Raw genomic sequence first — 24,224 nt, forward strand, 5'->3', positions numbered from 1 at the left:
TACATGTGCGGTTCATATAAATAGACTAGTGATTATAGTAAACAGTCTCGCAAATTATTCGTCGTAACTTTTGGAACCGATACAAACGCGATCATACGATGTTTATTTACAATTTAGAGCATTTTCATTGACCCAGACTAGAGGTGTGTCGAACAACTCAAACATCGTCACAATTTCTGCTATCGTGATTCGTGATCTAAACGTGAACACAAACATGTTTTTACACAAGTATAAAACTACTTGTTATTGCACGCGTTGATTCAGTCTACAATTTTCTTTTGCGGTGAATACAAGATAAATAAATAAATACATATAACCTTGTGAATAATATAATATACCAGGAAGTGTTAATAGAATCAAGCCAAAAGAGAGCGAATATTAGAACTTTGTTTTGATTAGCTCATATTGGTAGCACTGATCAGTGATCGCGCGATCTGACGTCATTGCGCTCGCTGTCATTGATCTATTTGTGATATATTATTAGCGATATTTTAATTTATTTGCCAAGGTTTTATGCGAAACTAAGACGTTTTGGGGACGTTAATATATAAATTTGACTTTTGCTTTATTACGTGTGTAATTAAGATTTTTCTTTAATCAATTTACTCGAAGTTATCCACTACATAAGTTGTGTACGTGATCAGTGTATGTGCATCGAATCATTTGTACTAAAATTATCGAAATACTAGAGTACGAGTTGATTAAACTTCAATTTATACGTGGACAGTTCTTTAAGAACGGTACTTAAATAAACAATTGGCGAAAATGTCGTCGTTAGGAGGACAGTGGCGGATTATAAGGCACTACCTTTCAATAAGTAACTTAAATTCTGAAGTTGAAAAATTAGTGCAGAAAATTAAACCAGCGACACCCGAACAATGGGAAAGTAAGTTATACGTTCCTCTACTACTTTACCTTTTATAGATATATTTATTCGTGAATATGAAATGTGAATTCAAATAAATTTCATATTTTTTATATTTGCTAATTATATTGGGTTCATGATTTGAATCAGTTTCATGTGAATCCTTAGAATTCTTATTCATACTTTTTTCTTATTCAAATTTTCAAAATTTTTTTTTTTTGTTCAATATTACATTTTTCATATACATATTAGGTATAGTATATTAGAATAAATTTAAAAAATGAAGTCTCCAGAGGGTTTGTTAGTTTTGTTTGTTGTTTTGCACATTTTTATAGATATTTATATTTAAATAATCAAGTAACTGTCCTTCCTTTGTCATAGGTTTGATTAAAAAGTTTGAAAGAGCTTTATCAGTCAGAATAGGTGAATCTGTAGATGTGAAAAATGTCGAACAAATAACTACTCATAATAAAGTAAATGCAACAACAGTTGAAGAAACTGAGGCAAAGGTACAGAATGTAAAAGAAAAAAATGACAAAGAGGAGAAAATCAGCCAGGAGGGTCTGACCATAGGGTCAGATGCTAAAGAAATTACCCTTGAAGGTCTCTGGCAGGGACTTAAGCTGAAAAAAGATCTTCATTTTGGAAAGATATCTGAACCCACCTGGAAGACAAACAAACCTATCATCACAAAGGTATGATTCATTAATACCTTTGTTTATGTAGAAAAAAATAAAAAGATTTTTAACCATATTTTGTATTCATAGCATAATCAACTTTAGAACAAAGACCATTATTTGACTTAATCAAAGCAGATGTAATCCTTGCTCGTAAAAACATTGTAAGATATTAATTATATAAAATTACAACAATTATTAAACTTAGAAACGCATACAATTTAAAAAAAAAGACATATTTTTATATACAATCAGAGTGGTACTCATTTTTTAATAATTTGACTTTTTGATAATATTAGTTTTAATAACAATTTTTATTATCATTTGACCTAAAACCTCTATCTGTCATGCACTTCTCACTAATCAGCATTATAATAAGTCGTGATCATTCAATAACAATGATGAATTATCATAGATAGCGTCAATAAATGTAAAGTAGGCAAGTATGATCAGCACACAACATGGTAAACATATTTATCTCTCTCTGATTTCCTATCTGTGTTCAATTGTTATCTTAACATGTATATAGGCAGCATATGTGATAATAATAATTATGTTAAGTATTCATGGTATACTTCAAATTGTAAAGTATGTTGTATTATAATTACTAGTTTTAAAAAATGGCTTTATGCCCATCAGATTGAACTGTTTATTTGTTGTTGTTGTGAATGAGAGATAAACACACTTTCCTATTTCTCATTGTAGTGGGAATTTAGAATAGTACAAACAATGTACTGATGACAATTAGGCAGAACTCAATTTCAAAATCCTATTGAATGTTAATTTTAAAATGTTCAAGAAGCCAATTTATTTATTTATTCTTTATTGCACCCAAACTTAATTCTGCAATGCAATTCTGCATTTATTGATTTTATTTACAATAATTTGCAAACATTTTACGGAATATTATATTGCTAAAGCTAAGTCATGTTGTACAATTTTATTTTAATATGAGAAACAATTTGTTAACAGACTTCAATCCATTCCCGAACTGCCTACGTGATATCAGCTATAGTGACAGCCGAAACACCAGAATGCCTTCTAAAAAGAACTGAACATTTCATAGAACATCTTCAACAATACCCTGAGTCGAGAGACTATGCTATTAAGGTAAAAATTTGCTCAGTTTCCAAATACCTTCCATGATTTTCGATACTTTCCCCAATTAAAAACAAATTGTGTGATATTAACTCAAAAATAAAAACTTTTTTACACTATGTGAGTCCATGTTTTATATTATAATAATATTTAACTAGGATTAAATAGTCCTATTGAAATTGCTTGAAAGTATGTCTTAACTAGTTTCCAGTTCTTATGTATAGATTATCAAAGCAATGTTTTAAAAATTATCTATTACAGGAAGGAGCAGTCAGAGCATTGTTAAGGGTACAGCATAAATTGAAGAAAAGTGACGATATATCTATAAACAAGGAAGTCAACGGTCTTGTCAATGAGGTCAGTTCAAATTTAGAAACATAACATGCTTATAAAACACTTGACACAAATTTATCTAAAAAAATTAAGGTCAAATTCTGAAAGTCAATTTTAATTTAATTTTTAGGCTTTAGCTCTAATGGGTTACACTGGTCCTACGAAGAATCGTGGTCCCAACATTCTGTCAATAGATGGTGGAGGCATCAGAGGAATTATAGCGATAGAGATATTGAGGCATTTGGAAAGATTAACTGGCAGGAGGGTGCAGGAAATGTTTGATTATATCATTGGTGTCAGCACTGGAGCTATCATTGCTGCTGTCATTGGTAAGATCCTATTAAGATTGTGAATAATACTCATAATAGTATATATGGTCCATATACATATAATAATAATGGTAATGTTTTATTATATTACAGCTAGCGGCGCAGGTAACTTAGAAACGGCTAATCAAATGTACCACACCTTATCAAAACAAATGTTTGGAAACACATCTCTTATCGGTGGTATGTAATACTTATTATGATTACTTTATAAAGCACTCTCTCTTAAAATGTTAATATATGTTAGAGTTTTCAATTATTTTATAATGTTAACAGTAAATATTGTTAACATTTTATAAGTAGAATAAAGAATTAAGACATTTTCATTATATATATATATTATTGTTTTTTCACAGGAACGTCTAGGCTAGTATGGAGTCATTCATACTATGATACAGATGCCTGGGAGAAGTTGCTGAAAGAGAACCTACAGGACTGCACGCTCACTGAGTGTAACAGACATAACACACCTAAGGTAAGAATTCATTTGAATGCTATTAATAATATAATATAGTCTACAGATAGTAAAAATCATTTCCCTAATAATGAGTAAATGTTTTATATATTGTTTATTTTATTAAGCTATACATAATATGTTGCACTCAATGTCTGCCGATGTGTTTTGTTGTAAAACATAGTATGGCGAATGTTTTTGTTTCCTTCAGTTACTATCTATTCCCATTGAGTTAGTATTTTCCTAATAATTAAATAATATGATATTTTTTTTTACATTATTTTTACTTTATAAAATCCTACATATAACCTTTACTATTATATATCTGATGTCAAATAAGAATAAATGTAATGAAACATAATACAAATTGTTACAGATGGCGCTGGTGTCGTGCGTGGTGAACTCGGGCTCGCGCCTGGCGCCGTTCCTGTTCCGCACGTACGAGTGCGGGTTCCGCGTGCGCTCCGTGTTCGCGGGCAGCTCGCGCGCCAAGCTGTGGCACGCCGTGCGCGCCTCCGCCGCCGCCCCCACATACTTCACGGAGTTCCGCTTGCAGGGCCTGCTGCACCAGGTGGGAACACGCTCCACTATTGATCAAATTTATTGGTTCTAATCGTTTATTTCAACTTAAGTATAATGTTTTAATGTTTTAACAGGATGGTGGTATAATGGTTAACAACCCAACTGGTGTGGGTCTGCATGAAGCTAAGTTGTTATTTGGTCCGAACAACATGAATAACAGCACAGTAATATCGGTGGGAACCGGAAAGGCTCTGAATAAGCATTTGGACTATGAGCTAATGAGCAAGGGCCTAGCAAAGGAAACCTCTGGAACCAGCTGGAAGGACAAGTTCAATAAGATTTTGGACTCGGCTACTGATACTGAAGGTAACAAAATAAGTTTTAATATTATAAAATTGTAACATAGCATTATTGCCAAAAATATTTTTTTAAAGAAATGAATTATTATTGTACATCAGTAACCAATTATTTTTGATTTAATAAAGTATTTCTTATAAGTTTTTAAAGTCACATGCATGCAAATTTGACACTTATGTAATGTTTTTGAATTATGCCTCATAGAATTCTATCAACCATAATCCAAACATTTTTTTCTTTTATATGAAAAGTTTTAAATATGTGGACTAGAATTAATTATTAGTCAATTTTACCACTAACTAAAATATGTTAAGCAATTTTAGATTTTATAAACCTCACTTTAAACCATTGATATCGCGCTTAACATTTAAATGTATTGAAAGCTAAATAGAACCTATTTTTATTTGCAGGTGTTCATCTAGTCCTTAACGATTTATTACCACCTGGCAACTATTACCGATTCAACCCCCCTCTAATGGAAGAGTGCGCGATGGACGAAATCAATCCTGAAAAGCTACAAAACATGATCACAGACACGATGGCGTATATCAGGCGGAATCAGCATAAGTTCGAACAAGCGGCCGCCATGTTGGTAAGAAAACGAACAGTGACCCAAAGGGTTATGGATTATGTACATCACAGGAGCCAGTTGATGGGTATATCCCATGCCAACTGACGGTCAAAGAACCAGCAAGAATATGAAACTTGCTGAATGAAAAGAGTGAATGGAATGAATGGAATGATTGATAACAATGATAACCAATCATTGTAAAGTGAATAAAGTTCACGAGTCTTGATATCTTGACACTCCAATTATCAGTATGGATTTTTACTCAACCATTGTTTATCCAAGAAGGGTAATGCATTTATCCTGTTAATTGTAATGTTATATGCTTAAGAGTCCCAATTCTAATGTACCAGCAAAAATAATATATAAAGATTGTAAATATTTGCTATTTAAAAGAAATATAATCAATTACAACATAGCAATTCCTGCTATCTAAAAATATGAGTATTCAATCTCATTCAATTTAGTAGTTTCGTTCATTCATTTATAAGCGCATATCGCGATTTGGGGCAAATAAATGCTTAGGCGAAAGTGAGACGGATGTACATAAGCCAGCTTGTGACGTCACTACATTTTTTTATAGATTTTATTACAATATTATTCTTGAAATATTGGAATCTAAAATTTAATATAGTAATGAATTTAATAAATAAATTGTTTAATTTTCTAAACAATTTAATTAATTGAAACTTAAAGAATATTAAAAGTTTATTTTTATGCGATAGAAACTAGTCAATATTGATTTCGAATATAAAATAAATTAAAATACATAATAAAATTAAAATATGCTAAAAGCTCGCAGACAAAAAAAAGCTTAGGTCCTGAATATTGTACTGGAATTTTTTGATATGTGATTAAATGTCATATAATTCTATTTTCAAACTTCATAATTATTGATTTATAGTAAAATGTTTGATATATATATTGCACTCTTCTCCGTATATGTTGCCTATTGTTATAGCTTGGCTATGAATGCAACAATAACACAGATATTACTGAGTAATGTCTAAAAACTATAATCAGTGTTTTATTGTTAAACACAATACTATAGTAATATAGTTTGCATTTATGAAACTTAATATTATAAGCAAATTATAAATTTATCGCACCATGTATATTTGAAAGTTTTTGTATAGACATTAAGTGAATTGTGATAATTATATAATATTAAATTAGAATATAAATTATTAAATAACCTTACGGAATAAAATACTATACAAATACTTTATTGCATGTCAATGACATTTATATGTAGAATTATAATATTGCACTTAGGCAGCAATCTCTTCCAGACAGCCTTAGGAATGATTCACATTATTCTCACATTATTTTGCTTCTATATTCAAATATAGTCTTTAAATATTGTGTTAAGCACATTAATTCACTTTTACATATAAAATGCGATGCGCCTTAATGTAGAAGAAAATAGATGTTAGGGCTGTACTTGACACAAAATATATTTAAAAAAAATATATTATTAGTACACCTATTACAAAAATGTATGAAATAAATTGCATGTAAAAACCAATTAATACTGAATGCATCATAATGACTTGTGATCGAATATTAATTAAGAATAAATTGAATTGTAAATTATATTACTCCGTAAATTAAATAAAAAAATAAAACGAATATTAAACGCAATAAATAAAATTGTTTATATAAATAAATTAGTTTAGTTAAGCTATATAATAGCTTGTCTTGTGACATTAAACCAGCTCATTGTATTCTTCACTATTATACTTAAATGGTACCTAAATTAATAAGTATTGCCTACACTATAATAATTATTATTGCTGTAAAGTTTATAATAAATATTATATCAGATTAATGTATTGTATAATTAAAAATATGACCTTTTTTAAGGAAAAAAATGCTGTCTATTACAATGACAGTTGATTTTTTTTTTTTTGGAAGTTTTTAATCTGACAAAGGAATTTTGTTATAAAACATTCTTGTTTCCATAATATAAAAAAAACATACCAATTGTATTGTTCTTAGTTGATGAATTTTTAGTTTTGTTAAATGATAATAATAAGAAGCATTTTATCTATGTTAAATATAATTTGTTGTTAATATTTAATGTTATTAGCGATAAAACGCGATGGTAGAAGTTTAGTACACTGTTTTCTAGTCATTTGTAATTTCTTAAATAAATAAAATATCTAAATACCTACTTCTTCAGTTTTTTTAATTATATATTTCCCTAAAAAAACTTTTTGGTAACAATTGTCTCAGGGCCTATGCCAAATAACTCTGACATATTAATAAGGTATAGCTACTGTGAATAATAGATTTTTTATGATAAGTGGTCACTACTAAGTTACTACTGGTTACTACTAATTTGTACCATATGAATTTTTAACAATTTCTAACTTAACCAAAGCATCACCAAGCTTGGGAACTGAGATACTATGTTTCTTATGTCTGTAGTTACAATCACTCACCCCTCAAACCGGAACCCAACAATACTAAGTATAGCTGAATATATTATGATGAGTGGGTGGTACCTACCCAGACGGGTTGCACCACCAAGTAACAAGTTAACCAAGATTAGTCTGGCTATATAAGTATGGAGTTAGCTCCATAGTAATAATACAATTCAACGACACTTTAGTAATACAGGTTCAAGGATACAAAAGTGGCAGATTTTTATTCGACACATACAAGTTTCCTCACGACACATTTCTTCACCGAACACGAGATGAAAATACAAATTGAAGTCCACTAAAGTAAAGTATTGCTTGCCCGTGCTCGAACCCGTAATCTTTGGTTGAAACTTATGTACTCTAATAGGCTACCCACTTGACAATGCGAAAAATAAAGTTTCAATTATTGTAATCAATATATATTATGAGTTTAAAAATGGTTATTTATTAACAAAAGTTGAAAATAATAATTAATTTATTCAAAAATCCATAAATAAAAATGCATTTCTTTAAACGATTGTCACGTGACACAAAACGCTCCTGATTGGTCGGCTTTATGATGACGTCACTTGCTTGTTAACCTCGTTTGCCTACTGTATGTGGATTATATGTGCCACAGATTGCAATACAGGCAAGTGACGTCACTGACCCCATTGCAGCGCCATATTGTAAAAGTAGCGTCTTCGCGCGCTATTTCAATATGGAATTTTTAATTTGATATTTTTCAGCAAATATGTACTATAATTTAAAAAACGACTTTTACTGGGTTCCTTAACCTCTACTAAATAATATAAAATGAATTTTAAAAATCAGTCAAATAGCCTATACCACTGGACTATATCTTCTGACTTCGTCAAAAAAATACAAATTACGCAATAATTGTTTAATCGATTATGCCATACGTGTGACGTTTGTTCATTATGTAAAACATGTAGAGGCTGACCGACCGATTTATTTGTGACAATTATTACACAATAAATAAGTACAGGTTTACTATAATAAAATTCATAATATTACGGAATAGGTATTTTTTTTAAATCCCTATTCTATTAAACGGCTAAATGGTTAACGATTACGATTCTATTGTGATAAAGTATTAATGAAATCGGTCCTTCGACCGCTCAAAAGATCTTCCTTTAATTTATACTTTATCTTCCTTTGTTGCGATGTAATCGGATCAAATAATGAAATGAAAATATGAGAAGCATTCTAGAAACGTATATCTGACGTAAGAACTCATTACGGTGCCGTGACTTTCACTTCTTTAGTATAGTTGGATTAAAAAACATGATCCTTGTAGGCTTATTAACTATAATTCATTATTAATATCAAATTTTAATAACATTACATTCACTTCCAAATATTTATATAAGTTTAAATAGTAAATTCGGTATTTATCTGATTAACAGTTGACATAGTACACAAAGACAAATGAAAAATGCTTATTAATAATGAATTTAACCAAATATTTGATTAACATAAATATTCCTTTGTACTTGTGCAATCATAAATATCAACATTATCTAGGCACACTATAGCTACTGAACCTTCCAACCTTAAAGTTCGGCGACCTCTTGAAACAGGTTAAAAAGTGACAAGACAAAAGGTTTCGTCTTATTCCACAGTTATGTATGTATTATCTTTCAAGGTCACAGAAACAAAGTCCCTGGACTAAGTGGGTTATGAAGAATCATTAGCATTCGAGGCACACTTTCTCGAGGCAGCTGACTAGTTTTAAAACCGTTACACTGAGTGGCGCACGTACACTGTTAAAGTTTGTGTTTTTGATTTATAACTATCTTTAAAAGAGGAAAAATTGTGCTAGTGTTTTATTATTCTTCAGAAATGGAAAAGTGTTGGAGGTTTTTCATTTTAATGGTAAGTAACATTTATTTTGATGTGTTAAGTGACAAAGTTCCTACATATTGAGTATGTCTCTATATTGTCTTTGCTTTGAAATAAGTATAATTACTCACACAAAAACGTGTAAAACTATTTCACTATTAATAATAATATTTATAAAAATATTAATACTACTCGCCGATAGATGGCAGGATACGTTTTGTACTAGCTGTTATTTAATTTCGTAACATGCATCCTCGCCAGGAATTGTGAAGTTACCTAACAAATCGTTTCGTCGTTCCTGACTATGTTGAGTTGTTAGTATGACTTTACTTTATGAAAGGGTTACTAAAATATATTATACAACATAATTACCTCGAAACAAAACAATATCTATCAATTTCGCGATATTCTTATATCCAAGGTTCATTCATCATCATCATTAAAAGGTATGATTTGAATGTAACGGAATATGTGTCGGGACTGCTGGGATTTTTTTTTTTTCTTATCTGAAATCAGCAATGGAAGGAAGCAAGCCGAAAATTCTTACTATTACATACTTTACAATATATCTAAAATTTCTCATTGAATCGCTCATTTATTAAATTTAATGTTATATTTAAATGTATGTGCAATTTTATTCTAATGTACCAATAAATGGTATATTAATGTTGATTGACATTCTGTCATAACAATGCTTGAAGTTGCGAATGCGTGAAGGGAAGCACCTGTAACTTCAAGTAGACTAAACTTTTTAAGATATTATTATTTATTTTTAGCTTGTCGTGGGTTTATCTATGGTGATCACCACGGAATCTACGGTTCCACAACCACGAGCACCAAATTTCCAATACTTCGAAAGGTAATGACTATTTATTATTGAAAGCGAAGTTAAGATTTCATTCTTAGAAATAGTCTTAGAACATATCTAATGGATTTGGTCGAAAAGATAAAATATATACTAAAATATGTAAAGAAAAAAATATCTACAGCATAATCCGGTGGGTACCAAAAGAATAATTAAAATAATAGTAAAATAAAGTAGATTTTTGGAAATTTATGTTAAGTGTATAAAAAGATGATATTATTAAATTTTATATGCCATTTTAAGGCTTATACTTAAAAGTTAAATAAGATTCAATTGATTATTGGTATTTATTTTTAATATTAGTTTGCTGAAAATCCCACCAAACATAAGCTTCTGGTACTGAAGGGAAGAAGGACTTTCACGGTTTTATCAAACATTGGGAAATTATGGGGAAAAGCAGATGTAGAACATTTATGGAGATGGGTTTTTATGATTCCCTAGATAGTGCACCGCTCCATAATAGGCGCGGAGGTATACCTATATTATGAAGAAACCTTGCATTAGTGGGATGAAAATCTGTAAAATGTGTAATAACAAACCCATAGTGGATAAGCGTGCTAAATTAAATTAATATGTTATCTCTTTTTTTTTCAGGCCAAAATACCGGTATCCGTATTATGATGAAAATGGCAAAGGAAAGCTACTGTACGGCTATGGAGGACCAGAATTATATCAATACAAATCATATTCGCCACTTGAAGGCATTCACTAAAATGTATTAAACATATACATTGTGACGTGTTTGTATATGGATAATTTTATAACATTTTATATGCAAAATATACAACATTGTTTAATACGTGTTGAAAAATTTTGTCAAACTCTGATTGTTAAATATCTGTTATATTTTAAAGAAGTTTTAAAAATAAACAATTATAACACAAAGCTCACTGGTTTTTACTCTTTTAAAATTTTAGTAATAAAAATAAACGACATTGAAAGAGAAATAAACAACATTTATACATTGTATTGTAAATAAAAAGCAGTTTTTAATGAAATTGTCTTCCTGTTCCTTTTGAAATGTATATAATTTTGTCTTAAGGCCAATACATATTATTTAAAATATTTTATAATTGTAATATGAATGTTCAATTTATAACTTTATTTTTCAATTTCCGAAAAGCCAGATATTTCAGTAGAAAACGAAGATCGCAGATTCAAATTAAGACAGCTGCTACTTAAATTTTATTGTTTTTAGTTTGTTTATAAATCATCGCGTGATCATTCTGAAGGAAAACATAGTAAGAAAACCTATTTATTTCTTGGATTTACTTTTGACAAAAAGTTTTTTTTTATATTATATCCAGCTTGATGAATATGCTTCAAACGTTGCAGCGGGGAAATTTGTTGTAGCAATGACCTATAAGCTATTTTATGATGAATGGCGGTAATTAATAATACATATAAATCATTATAGAAATACTCTATGCAGTTTGGCACTATAATTAATTAATAATAAGACGTGTTAAATTGGCTTCACCTTAAAACGACAAATTCGAATTAATCCTTGAGACCTGTTAGCACAGTCAACAACACTGTTCGTTGTAAACTATATACTTATTACACGTTTATCGTCTACGCGTATATTTCCTACCTCGAATCATTCGCATTTTGCTACTCATACAAGAAAAACCGTTTCAGAGGTGAAAATGAATTTAAAATTATTTTTTATCCTGGCTACATTATTTTGTTATGAGTGCTTGTTTCTGCAATCGAGTTTTTGGGCGCCATTATTTAATCCGCGAATTTTAGGGTATAAAGTTGATATACCATTTGATCCAGAAGCAGGAAAAAATGCTAGGGAAGAATATAAAAATAAATATGGCGTTAACGGTGAAAAGTTGATAGCTGATTTAGGGAATGGACGTGGACCACAGAAAGATTCGAAGGTAAGTTTTGAGATAAAGAAAAATTAATGTAATTTATTATTTTAATAACTTATATAAATTAAAATGTTTCATATTTTAGGATTATGAAGAAGTAAAGGTTTACTATACATATAAGGATACAAATAAAAAATATTGAAGAAGTAAAAATACTATAGAATAAAATCCTGAAAATAAAAATGTTATACTGATATAATTTAAAAAAAAAAATCATATATAAATTAAGGTGATTGCTTTGTATTATATGGATAATAGATAAAAAAGTGAATTGTTTTTGTATTTTTTATATATTCTGTATCGTAGAGTTACTATAAAAAAAACCAAAGTTTATGCTGTACATCATATTTTATTTAAATAACAAAGTTCAGCTTTTTTTTTAAATTAAGACTTAAATATAATTTTTATATAATAAAAAACAACTATATTCTTCTTTTTTGTGTACTTATGTAAAGGACATTGTTTCCTCTAATGAAAGCGTCACCGTATTTGTTCTTAAGCTGGCCATTTACATATTCTTCAGTTTGCTCCAATGCTATGTTCATGTATCCATCCAAACATGCGAGAACTCCTGAAATTAGAATTAAATTCTTAAAAACAATCTTTAAAACATTTTGAGTATCATTTAAATGTAAACATTTTTGGGAACAATGTTTTAGCCCTTTTGTAAATATAACTAATTTAGTGAGAAAAAGAAAAAAAACTACAAATAAAAGACATATTTTATGATGATTTATATCTAATTATAATAGACATAATTCTGATTTGTCACTTTCAAAAACCTAAATTCATAAAAGAAATAATTGTATCTATCTATTATGTTATCTATTATGTATCTATTATGTTTGTAAAGTAAAGTATGCTAAGCCAATTATATAAAATATATTTATTGTTATAATTTTATAGACAACCACATTATATAAAGTAATACAAATTTACTTATGTTTACATTTAAATCAACCATTGTCACACAACATTGAAGTTATTTACGATCTCATAAAATTAAATGCTATGAACAATGACCTTCCTTACTACGGTAATGAGTAAACTCAACATTGAACAGGATAAATATTGACAAGCATTTTGATGCAATATTTTGCTTATAAACATATATATTATACTAACTCAGAAGCAATACACTAGGATTAGCTCATAGTTTTTTGTTAAGACATAGATATTTGTTAATTAATTATTATTTATATGTTAAAAACTATTTATTAATTGATCATTATAAATGGTAGTTTTTTATAGGTTAGACGTTGTTGAGAACAATTACTTTTCATTATATACACATTTGACCAAACTAACCTTTAATGTTTAAGTAAAAACGTCATAAGCAAAATTAAGCAAGGGATATTAAATTTAATATTTTTGTATTTATTTTATTCATTATGTTACCGGAAGTCAATCAAAGTCGAGGTTACAATAATTATTACCTCTATAATCGACGCCGCTGTTAAGTTTCACTACCACCGGACGACCGTGGATTTGTTGAATAAAGGAAGAAAGTGCTTCTTTACGACTCATTTTTATAAAAGATTACTGTATTTTTATTTAAATATAAATATTTTAATGGTACTTGTTTACTTTTATTTTAATATCCGATACAACATGAAATGAAAATAAAAATACCGCCATAAACAATTAAGCTGTCAATGTCATACGTGACTTACGTTAAAAACTAAGAATTGCCAGTTTTTATCAAATTCATTGCGAAATTGCGTATGCAACAGTGGAAATTAATAATTTAATATAAAAGTTAAAAATACTTTTAACTGTAAAATATATACCATGCCAAAAACATTATTACTATGCGATAAGATTACATTAAATACTTTCATTCTGAACCAACACCATAATGTTATCGCTTTGAATTTTTTCTATTTGGTGTCAACGGTAATAGTTGTTAATTATTACTAACGACCCGCCCTGGCTTCACACGCAATTGCAATGCTGATACTAAATATACTACAGAATGTCTTACAACGTTCAGAGTTTTTTTTGTAATAAATTATCCCTGTATTTTAATTTGTAATATCTTCGAAAATATTCATTTAAATTACATGCTGTAAAGGGCCATATTGATTATATTATATTAAATGCTGTATTGTTTAAAATTGCTTCGAAAATAAGCCATTATTTCTTGTAAAAAGTAAAGGATAAAACATTGTTATGCCTATGAGATAAATATATCAACGTGGAATATTCTATTCTATATAATATATCTTGAAGATTCTTTTTAAGGTGTACAATACTGTAGTATATTATTTTCATCTATCTCGTAGGGTTCAGCCAGCTTTTGCAAATTAAGCGCAAAAAAATACGTTTATTTACGATATCACTCCAAAATTATCAGCGTTTCTTTACTTTATTGTACATGTATTATACATAATAAAACCTTTCTATTGAATCAATGTATCTATTGAAATAAGCCGCATTAAAATCCGTTGTGTAATTTTAAAGATCTAAGAATACATAGGGACTGACAGCGGTAAGCGACTTTGTTTTATACTATGTAATGATTATAGAATTATTTGCTTTGGTGTCCATATCCATAGAGTTAATAAATTGTCATAAGCATTCAGAACGTTTATTTTGATTTGTCTACAACTAATGTCAGATGTCATAGACAAATTATCTAGATATAGAGCTTTAGAGAATAGTCAATAACACCATGTAAATTTGATACCCTACCAGTTATAATTTGTATTAATTAAAATTCTATTTGTTGCAAAATTATCACATATAGTTTAAAAAAATTGATTCTTTAATTAAAAATACATTATGTATTTATAACTGAAAATTTTCAGACAGTTAATTAATAATAAATTAGGATTAACAACTATGGTAAAAAATAAAAATAAACGCAATCATTTATTAAACACCTTAAATGGCTACATAAACCTAAATAAAGAATATATACTTTTATGTTTTTTCTTTAGGTTCAAGCGTCGTCCAAATAAAACCAGAGTAATTGTTCAATTCATTGTCAGTTAAAGGATATGGGCTGTTGCTTGCTTTATAGTAGTCTGAAGGGGCATGCATTACAAACTCCATGTATTCTAGTTTGCGGGGCAACTCTTCTTCGGGTCCTGAAAAGATAAAAGCATTATTTATTAAATAGGACTATTAATAGTTGAAATACTAATAATAAAGATATCATAATCACCAAACAACTTTTGATAAATTACTCTTAAATATTATATGAGATTTAAATAAGATCTTTTGTTATAGAATGGACATTAAATAAGTTTTAATTTTTCATATTCTATGAAGTATGTGGAATCAATATTGTAAATCACTAATTTTGTTTGTATCCACACAATATCAAACAATATCAGTATACTTGATAACTTAAAAGGATTTACCTATAATGTAAGTAGCTGGATCAAATCCTTTCTCTGGAGGTGGACTTGCTTTTGTCGGCAGCAACCAAGTGACGACAGCACTCTTTTCACAATACTGGTCGGTAAGGAAACCACGGATTTGAGCATAGTATGTACCTCCGTCAATATCTATCATTGACACAATATCACCAACTTGCATGTATGTACCCTGTAGAAATAATATATATATAGCATTTTTTTAGTTTAAATTAACAGGTTGAAATTATTAATTTTGTTTTAAATATTAAAATTCTGTTGTTAATCCAAATTGTTATGTGGTTCATATTAATGTTATAATTACAAAATGTATTCAGTTTTTAAACAATCTGTTTATTAAAATTCTGTACAAACATATGATGGAACAAATCACCTCACTTACTTAACTAAAATATACAAAAATTTAAAGATAATTATGATCAGCAAAGAGTTTTTAAATTACTTATAAATAAATTCACCTTAAAAAATAAAGATTCACTTGTAACAACTGTTGCTGTTGCTGTGGGCGCTTTTAATGGTTGTCTTTTAAAAATACTTCTTCGACCTCGTCCGCGGGGCGCTGCGGGCTTTGATGGCGCAGGAGCTGGCGTTTTCGCTTTGTATCTAGTTGAGCGCGTACTTTTTCGAGTACCTTTTCCAGTAGCCTTTGCTGGCGTTGTTTCCCCTTCAGTCTTCACATTTTTAACATCGATATCGTCTTTCTCTTCCCTCTTATCGTCTCCTTCGGTTTTAATAAAGTTGGCTTCGGTTTTAGCTTCCTTGTTTGCAGTGTTTGTAAGGTGACATTCGTTGCATATTTGACCGGTTTCTGCACTCCGCCAGAGCAGTGAATCGTTTGAATTGCATTGAACACATGTCGGCTTTGGCATTTTTGATAATTTTCATCTAAGTGGATTTCTGTAACTTTATTATTTTAATTTAAAAATATTCAATAAGCGACATAAACAAAAATATAGTCAAAGTTTGGAGTTTGACAATCCGAAGTTGTATCCAATTGTCAGTCGTCAGATAGGTGTTAGACAGATATGTACATTGTTCACTTCGATTGTGGTTTTTAAACGTAACAATACTTTAGTACATTTTTAAGTATATAGTTGAGATAAAATTTAAGAATAATTTTCTACTATATTGTGAATCTAACATTATTTCTCAATAATTATTTTAATATTATTAATTTATACTCAGTCGCCACCTAGCGTCAAGTAGAAAAATGGTAATTAACAATGACATTAAGCAAAAATATAAATCAACGGAAATCTGCCCAGCTTACATTTGATTTGCATATAAATCTCGTTTTGGTAAATTACGACCTATATCTGATTACATGTCCAGTGAATTTATTTTACCGCATGGTTTATGGCGATGTTGTCTAGTTTAATTTATAACGTACAAACTATCGCTATTGAGATTTATCTCATGATTTCGGACTACGTGAATTTATGTACCAACGCTGAATGTCAAACCAAATATAAGGCACCAAAGGTATAAAACAATCATTGTGAAATGCCGTGAATATATATAATCGTTAACAATACATTTTTCCTCTGTCCCAAGAGACAATTTTGTCATATACCTCATTATGTTTATGATGCGTAATTTGGCGACACAGATGTCATCATTAAAAGTTAGTGACACAATTGAAGTTCATAGCAAATTTCGTACGAAGCCTTAAACTTATAACGAAGCTACGGTCTGTTGAATATCTGTACCTTTTGGGTCCAAATAAAGTTGGAAATTAGTCATAATTATGTGCAAGTTAAATTAATCCATCCGTCTATTTTGTCGTGCCACATTTTTTATCGGAAATCTAAATATTAAATGTTAGATAGTTTTCTATGAAATAAGTTTATATTTACTGTACCATTCTAAGTAGTCTCTCCTAATACTAAGACAGATTAGTACTTATTTTATTATAACAAATGAATAAAGATAAAGAAAGGAGAAGAAAAGTACCCCAGACAACACAAGTTATGATGTCTAGTATCAAGGTAGCCTGAGTTTTTCTAGATCTAGGAACTTCAAAATCGTGTTACACAATTTCATTTAAAGTTAATAATGCACCGGCTAAATTTAAGATTTCAGACCCTGGATAAACTGGTAAAGGAAAAGGCAAAGAGTTATCTTATATCTATATTAATATAACAAATATATGTTTTACAAAAAGGTTAATAAAATTATATTTTATTTGATATTGTTAGGAATATAATATATTACTAAAAAGTAATAAATTTGACAGTACAGTATAACCTTATGGCTATAAGTACGGTCTAGGCCGCCACAGCCCCGACAACCGAGACTTATAAGATAGGACTTGAGCTTTGGGCCATGGATGTGTGAGGTAGGGGCCTTGCGTATCCTATTACAGACAGCCTTTAGGAGGACGGCAGCCGGGTAGGCCTCGTATTACCGTACGCATTAGTAAGGAGTGAGAGGGGGCGAGATCGCCTTCGCTTCTAAATAAATCTCCACCTAACCACCAGCAGCGCATTGCACGGGAGTCGCCGCGGATGCGTTATAACGAACCTTATCATGAACCTCTTCGATCCCTGTTGAATTTGTAGTGTAAAAAGTAATTGAACAGGGCTAAGAACTCAACCGAAATAGCTTGAAGGGCATCTTCATCGCAATTGGTTTTCCTTTAGTACTGAAACGTTTCTCTTAATTTATTTTAGTTTTATATTGTACATTAGAATATTTTTAACCATTTCTGGGAACCTGTTTTAATTGACATTGTTGATGAATGAATGTTACTATCCTTTTGTAATCGAGCAATTGAAGTCACAATTTCATGTTTGATCCTTGCGCTAACAGTACGTCACAGTTTCTGTAAAGATCTCTGATTGTTTGTGTACATAAATTAAATGATTGATGATAATTGTTATCAGTTTAAGATTGAATGGATTATTTTGGATTCTAAGAATTCAGCTGACGCATAAGTGTCTTAACACTATCTGGTTATTTGGCTTTAGGTACAGCATATATATCTGCTACTTTAAAATGAAGCTTATTAATGGATGCCGGAAAAAGATAGATAAACAATAGTGCTCTACGTTATAGGATATGTTATTTTGTAAATTTTAACGTGAGATGTTGCATATGAAAGTATAGCAGCTCAATTCGCTGTTAAAATTTTGACAAAAGGGTAATGACGAAGTCAAAGTTCTCGTTAATGTTTCTTGAATCGAGGCCCTGATTTATCGTTGAATATTGTTATTTGTCTGAAACGCGTAATTATGTAAATTTTAAACTTCTACAAGAAGATACACAATTTTTAAACTTGGTATACTTTAATGTTTTTTTCATAAATCGAAGAAAAAGTACTAAATGTATTAACTCTTATATTCTTTACAAGCGCGAATTTAATTAAACTTATTCGAATATAGTCTCGTTACCTGACTTACTAAATAGCTTATCTTAAGAAAGTAATACTATCGAGAAGAGAGCGGTGGCGTAGGGGTAGCGTAAGTAGCATGACGGCATAAGACAGTACCACCCCGTATAATGCAGTCATAGCACAAGTGTCGGCCTTCCAAGGTGCGTCAATATATGATTTACGTCAAAAACTACTGACATTATAAAAATATGAGGAAGCATGTGGCGCAGGAATGGCTTGTGAGTCGTAGAGAAATTTTATTCTTCATAACTCATGATTGTACGATTTAATAAAAATACTTATGAAGTTTAAATTTTATTAATAAATAATTTCTAAAAGATGTTTTCTTAGTACGGGACTTGATTTAATTGAATTAAAAACTGAGAAAAGATCTTATAATCTTAAAAACAAAAACGATATTTATTATAGATAGTTTAATACACGATGACGCGCCCTACTCTTTGTTCCAATCGCTACAGTGCTTCTATGTAATGTAAGCTGCTAGAGTGTGAGTTCTACGGTCACCATGGGCATACGCACACTAATTTAAAAGACATATTGAAATAACGATGATTCAAACGATGTGAACAATACTCTCTCTGAAATAGTAAATTGGTTTAGTGTTAATAATTTAATGTTAAATAGTAAAAAGACTAAATGTATTAAATTCACTACTCCCAATGTAAGATGTGTCAAAACGAGTGTACGTTTAAACGGGGAAGCATTAGATGTTTTAGAATCTACAGAGTTCCTTGGTATGACAATAGACTCTAAGCTCCAATGGGGCCCCCATATAAATAAATTGGCGAATAGACTTAGCTCTGCAGCCTATGCGGTAAAAAAAATTACACTTTTGACTGATGTGGATACGGCACGCCTTGTGTACTTCAGTTATTTCCATAGTATAATGTCGTATGGCATCCTACTCTGGGGTAATGCAGCTGACATTAACACTATTTTTGTACTGCAGAAGAGGGCTATTCGTGCAATTTATAACCTGGTCCCAAAAGATTCGTTAAGTTAAGTTAAGTTAATTAAGTTAAGTTAAATATACACTATAGTTGGCCTACTAAATTACTTATCTTGAGAAAGCAATACTATCGGAAATTACTGGCTATCGATAGCACAAAACTATCGATACTATCGATAGTTTAGGTTAAAAGTAATGGTTTTTGCAAAACTATCGATAGACTATCGATAGTATCGCTTACACCTTAACTATCGATAGTCTATCGATAGTCTATCGATAGTGGACTATCGATATGCAACACTACTTTAATTACATAGGGTCATTCACCCTTCTAATTGGAATAAACTTGAAACCAAAGTATTGATATGGCTATAGAATAAGTGCACATCAAACATATTATGAATCCTATTTAACTTACATAATATTATAGTTATATAAATATATAAATTATGATTAAAAAAAAAAACAAAATAGACGTGAAAAAAGTTTATTTAAAATCGTATTGTGATATGAATAAGTTAGACCTTAAGCTAAACGGAATGATTTAATAAGTACTTATGATATTATGATTTATGTCCATTTGATTGCATACATTATTAGTATTATTGCTATATAATGATCTATTGTATATTTTAAGTAATTGCTGTAGAGTCATTTGCTTTTAAATATAAATGAAAGACACTTTATTCAACGCTTTATAAATACAATGGCTTATTTTAGAAGGCATGTTTTAATGTTACTTTACAATTGACTTATTAAAAAGTATTATTAGAATCATATTAATTTCTATGGGCCAATACAAATAAGCTTAATAAATGCAAAATATCATACAGTTATCTTCTTAATAATATGCTTATTGACACTATTCTCCGCTAGATGACGCTTTATAAATCCAAATAGATAGCTAATGTAACTTATATATAATTTTAAAGCCGTTGCATCTAAATCTAAATGAAAGTTAAGAAAAGTTAATTGTGAGAAATACTGGTGACAAATACACAAATTAAGAAAAAAAAACGAGTACAGAATATATATAAGTGATATTTTTTTTAATCTATAGTTTTGGTTTGATAATATTTTATGATGTTGACATAAAACAGCTAATTGACATTTGTTTTCGATCTTCATTTATGATATAATTTTTGTTTTGTCTTACATAAACGAGAGGTGTATTTTCTAGAATTGAAGTAGATAGTGGTAGGGTTGATCTTTGAAATGTATTTGATGCAATAATTATATCTTACATCCAAATCATTTTACATCATTCATTTTAAGCACTAAGAACTATAATATGGTTTGTATTACAACTGATAAGAAATATGAATTACCTATAATAATTTTGAAATAAGTCGCAATATAAACAAAACGAAAGTCACTCGAAAAAAAAGAGAAGCAATCATTGATACTTCCGTCAATTTTATTTGTCAAATTTAAAATTATACAACGTAATGTCGCTACTCTTCGCTAGATGTCGTTCACTTGCAGATGTGGACTTCGCTGCGTGTGACGCACTTGTCGCAGGACACGCGGCAGCACCAGTGAAAGCGACAGTTGCATTTAGTCTCTTCTTCCGTGCGCACCGTGTTGTACCCACGACCACAGCAGAGAGTTTCGCAGCCTTCTTCGCCTGAAAAATAAAAAAATATATATGTTATATTTGTTCGCCTATCTTATTACATTACTAGATTGCACGTCTTTTGCCTATATTGAATCTGATAAAATAATAAACTCAGGTAATATAGATTTTTTTTTAAATAGAATGTTGAATTTATATACATCATAAGAATTTCTATACTAAAAATTAAATAATATTTTGATATAAGATTAAAAAGGCACACATCAATTCTCTATTCATAAATGTATGTTATTATTAATGAATACGAAATTCGGCCGAACATTCGGTGAAAATAAAAAAAATGGGCTCAACTTCGGCCGAATTTCAGTTCAATTGTATCACGCTTTTTTTTGTTTAAATGCTTCCCTCATACAAAAACTTGTTACATTTGATCACTGAAATCAGTATTCCTATTCCAACAGAAGTAGGAAAAAAGGAAAAAAAAACATAGATTAAAATTAATGCAATTAAAATTTTTACCTCTTGACGTTCTGTTACAATGGCGTCCATGTGTTCCCAGGGATCCAGTAGCGGGGTCCGCCTCGCAGTAAGATGGGGACGGTTCTAGGTAAACTAATTCAGACTTGCGAGGTTGCCTGCCTACGCCGGCGTTCTGTCTTGACCTGTAGGGTTAGGTTATTTCATTATTAAAATCCGTAGATTATTTATTATGTACTAAAATCCAAAACCTTCTCCGAAACACGCTGCATATTTTGGGATAAGTTTTATGTATAAAGGTCCTCATTTTATCCTCATTTTTTAATAATATAACATAATCTACATTTCGCAGTGTAATAAATCTTGTTACGCAAAACCAAATAAACAAAATAAAAAAACAATATTAATTTAAGACAAAATTGCATTATTTATGTAAAAGGGATATAAATTAAGTCCTACGCGGTTTCGTGTTAACAACTACAAGGAGCACTGAATAGTCATGAGCTAACAGTTATTACACAATCAAATAAAAAAGTTAAAGGATTGAATATATACGTAATACGGTAACTGGAACGTGAGTGCTCAAATCTTATATATTAATAACGTAAGCAGATTTTTGTCCCAGTGATTACGGGACGATAGCTGCGCATAAAAAATTGGTTATGGTCTCAGTTTGAAATTTCCAGCAGTAGATGTGCAGAAAAATAAAGAGGAATCTTGAGGAATCTTCAAAAGCAAATCATTGATAGGCAATTATTGTAATATCCTTAATAATATTTAACGTGTATTTCTTTAGAAAAGGTTCTATATATATAATATACATATAAGTTTGTTTTAGGTATAGCTTGTTAAAATTTTCATTGCACTGAGGCTAGGACATAGGAATTTTAACTGAAGATCAAAGTTTGTCATTTGATTTGTTTTTTTTGTTTGATGGTAAAGGAAAAATAATTATGGTAGAAGGTTTTCGTCACCTTAACAGGATAGGAGCTTTTGCCCAGTCGTGGGTTAGAGAAAGAAACTGGCCTTTTAAACATCTACATGTATTTTATTAATTACCTCTATTTATACGAAATGGTCAAAAATAAAAGAGGCCTTACACGAGGAGCATGTATTAATTATACATATAATAGTTGTCGCCTGCGACGTCGCTGGTGTTGAAGGTGTTGGGAGTCAGGTGTTAGATATAAAAAGGAGCCTATGTCCTTTCTTGTAGTTAAAATGCTTTATACCATTTCATCAAATCCGATTCAGTGGTTTAGCTAAGAAAGCGCAACAGACAGATAGAGTTACTTTCTCAATTACAATATTAGTATAGATTTAACAAATAAGTTTTTTTGGTCATTTTGTCAGGGCGCAAACAGTGTGAAGACGGTCTAACTTCTCCCTCAAATTTTTTTTAAGAGACTATGTGGTACTTTTCCGATGGGCCAAGATTTGACCATTATCGGTGAGGCGTTCACCAATAAGCGACGCCCTTGTGTTTTCCACCCTGAATTAAGACGGGCTTTTATTTTATAAATTGAACGAAGTCGTGTAACGAGTCTATATATTATTAATCAGAATAGGTAACAGGTGAGAATGTGAGTCAGACTGTCCCCCATCCGGTTACGAGTTAAGGTCAAAGTTGCAAAATCATTTCGTATTCATGATCTGTACGATTGTAGCAAATTTCTCATAGTTCGCGGCGTTACGACTAAAGTTGTATCTTATTTGTATATGAATTAGTGTTCGTCCGTGGCTTTGATCGTGTTTTAGGGGTTAGTCGTTAGGTGTTAGGCATAAATTAGTGGTCCTTCCTTGGGGTTTAAGCTTGCTCGTGAAAGAGTAGCAGTCAGACAGACAGAGTAACTTACGCTTTTATTATAATCCTAGTATAGATAGGCAAAGACAAAAGAGTTTATTTTCCTCTGTCTGTCAAACTTTTAATTTTTTGGTTGATTTATTTATAGTTGCAAACAATACTAACTCACCTTCGTATAACAAGATGAGTCTGCGGCGCATGCGTGGCCGGCGGCGGATGTGGCGCCACGAGTCTAGCTCTGTGATACTTCTCTCGTAGGGCAGCTCCCACCGCTCGGAAGGGTGGTAACGCACGCCAACAAGTGCGGAGTGCGCAGGAGCCGGACACGCCGTGGCATTTACATTCGCGTCTAACTAAATCTTTTACGACCTGTGGAAATTCATGAAAATATAATCTTTGAATGTTATGTTTGCAGACAG

General features: G+C 30.4%; 5 protein-coding genes across 8 annotated transcripts in view; 2 read left to right on the top strand and 3 right to left on the bottom strand.

The window, feature by feature from the left end:
- Positions 1-270: 270 nt before the first annotated feature.
- LOC125072639 (calcium-independent phospholipase A2-gamma-like) lies at positions 271-5,840 on the top strand. The gene is made up of 10 exons (XM_047683282.1): positions 271-886; positions 1,247-1,560; positions 2,515-2,652; positions 2,902-2,997; positions 3,104-3,302; positions 3,396-3,482; positions 3,656-3,774; positions 4,130-4,324; positions 4,410-4,641; positions 5,043-5,840. Exons 1-10 carry the CDS (start codon positions 766-768, stop codon positions 5,306-5,308), a joined length of 1,767 nt encoding a protein of 588 aa, XP_047539238.1. The 5' UTR covers positions 271-765; the 3' UTR covers positions 5,309-5,840.
- Positions 5,841-9,295: 3,455 nt separating this feature from the next.
- LOC125072773 lies at positions 9,296-11,174 on the top strand. Its single transcript, XM_047683465.1, has 3 exons — positions 9,296-9,507; positions 10,251-10,333; positions 10,934-11,174. The coding sequence occupies exons 1-3, from the start codon at positions 9,475-9,477 to the stop codon at positions 11,049-11,051; spliced, it is 234 nt and encodes a 77-aa protein (XP_047539421.1). The 5' UTR covers positions 9,296-9,474; the 3' UTR covers positions 11,052-11,174.
- Positions 11,175-12,557: 1,383 nt separating this feature from the next.
- On the bottom strand, positions 12,558-13,868 carry LOC125072763 (U6 snRNA-associated Sm-like protein LSm6). Its single transcript, XM_047683447.1, has 2 exons — positions 13,659-13,868; positions 12,558-12,793 (listed from the first exon to the last, which is right to left on the bottom strand). The coding sequence occupies exons 1-2, from the start codon at positions 13,747-13,749 to the stop codon at positions 12,645-12,647; spliced, it is 240 nt and encodes a 79-aa protein (XP_047539403.1). The 5' UTR covers positions 13,750-13,868; the 3' UTR covers positions 12,558-12,644.
- A 1,208-nt stretch (positions 13,869-15,076) lies between these two features.
- LOC125072734 (GATA zinc finger domain-containing protein 1) lies at positions 15,077-16,566 on the bottom strand. The gene is made up of 3 exons (XM_047683416.1): positions 16,064-16,566; positions 15,591-15,777; positions 15,077-15,314 (listed from the first exon to the last, which is right to left on the bottom strand). Exons 1-3 carry the CDS (start codon positions 16,472-16,474, stop codon positions 15,148-15,150), a joined length of 765 nt encoding a protein of 254 aa, XP_047539372.1. The 5' UTR covers positions 16,475-16,566; the 3' UTR covers positions 15,077-15,147.
- Positions 16,567-21,057: 4,491 nt separating this feature from the next.
- The window catches only part of LOC125072824 (protein Wnt-7b-like), a 54,007-nt gene continuing 50,840 nt past the window's right edge, over positions 21,058-24,224 (bottom strand). For all 4 annotated transcript variants that reach the window (XM_047683530.1, XM_047683528.1, XM_047683529.1 and 1 more), the window contains exons 6-8: positions 23,975-24,174; positions 22,044-22,186; positions 21,058-21,575 (exon numbers count right to left, since the gene is read on the bottom strand). In XM_047683530.1, the coding sequence (XP_047539486.1) occupies positions 21,424-21,575; positions 22,044-22,186; positions 23,975-24,174 (495 nt within the window). In that variant the 3' untranslated portion in view covers positions 21,058-21,423. The remainder of the gene's footprint in view (positions 21,576-22,043; positions 22,187-23,974; positions 24,175-24,224) is intronic.

This window comes from Vanessa atalanta, chromosome 22, assembly GCF_905147765.1.
Source record: "Vanessa atalanta chromosome 22, ilVanAtal1.2, whole genome shotgun sequence".
In the NCBI taxonomy this organism is placed as follows: Eukaryota; Metazoa; Arthropoda; class Insecta; order Lepidoptera; family Nymphalidae; genus Vanessa; species Vanessa atalanta.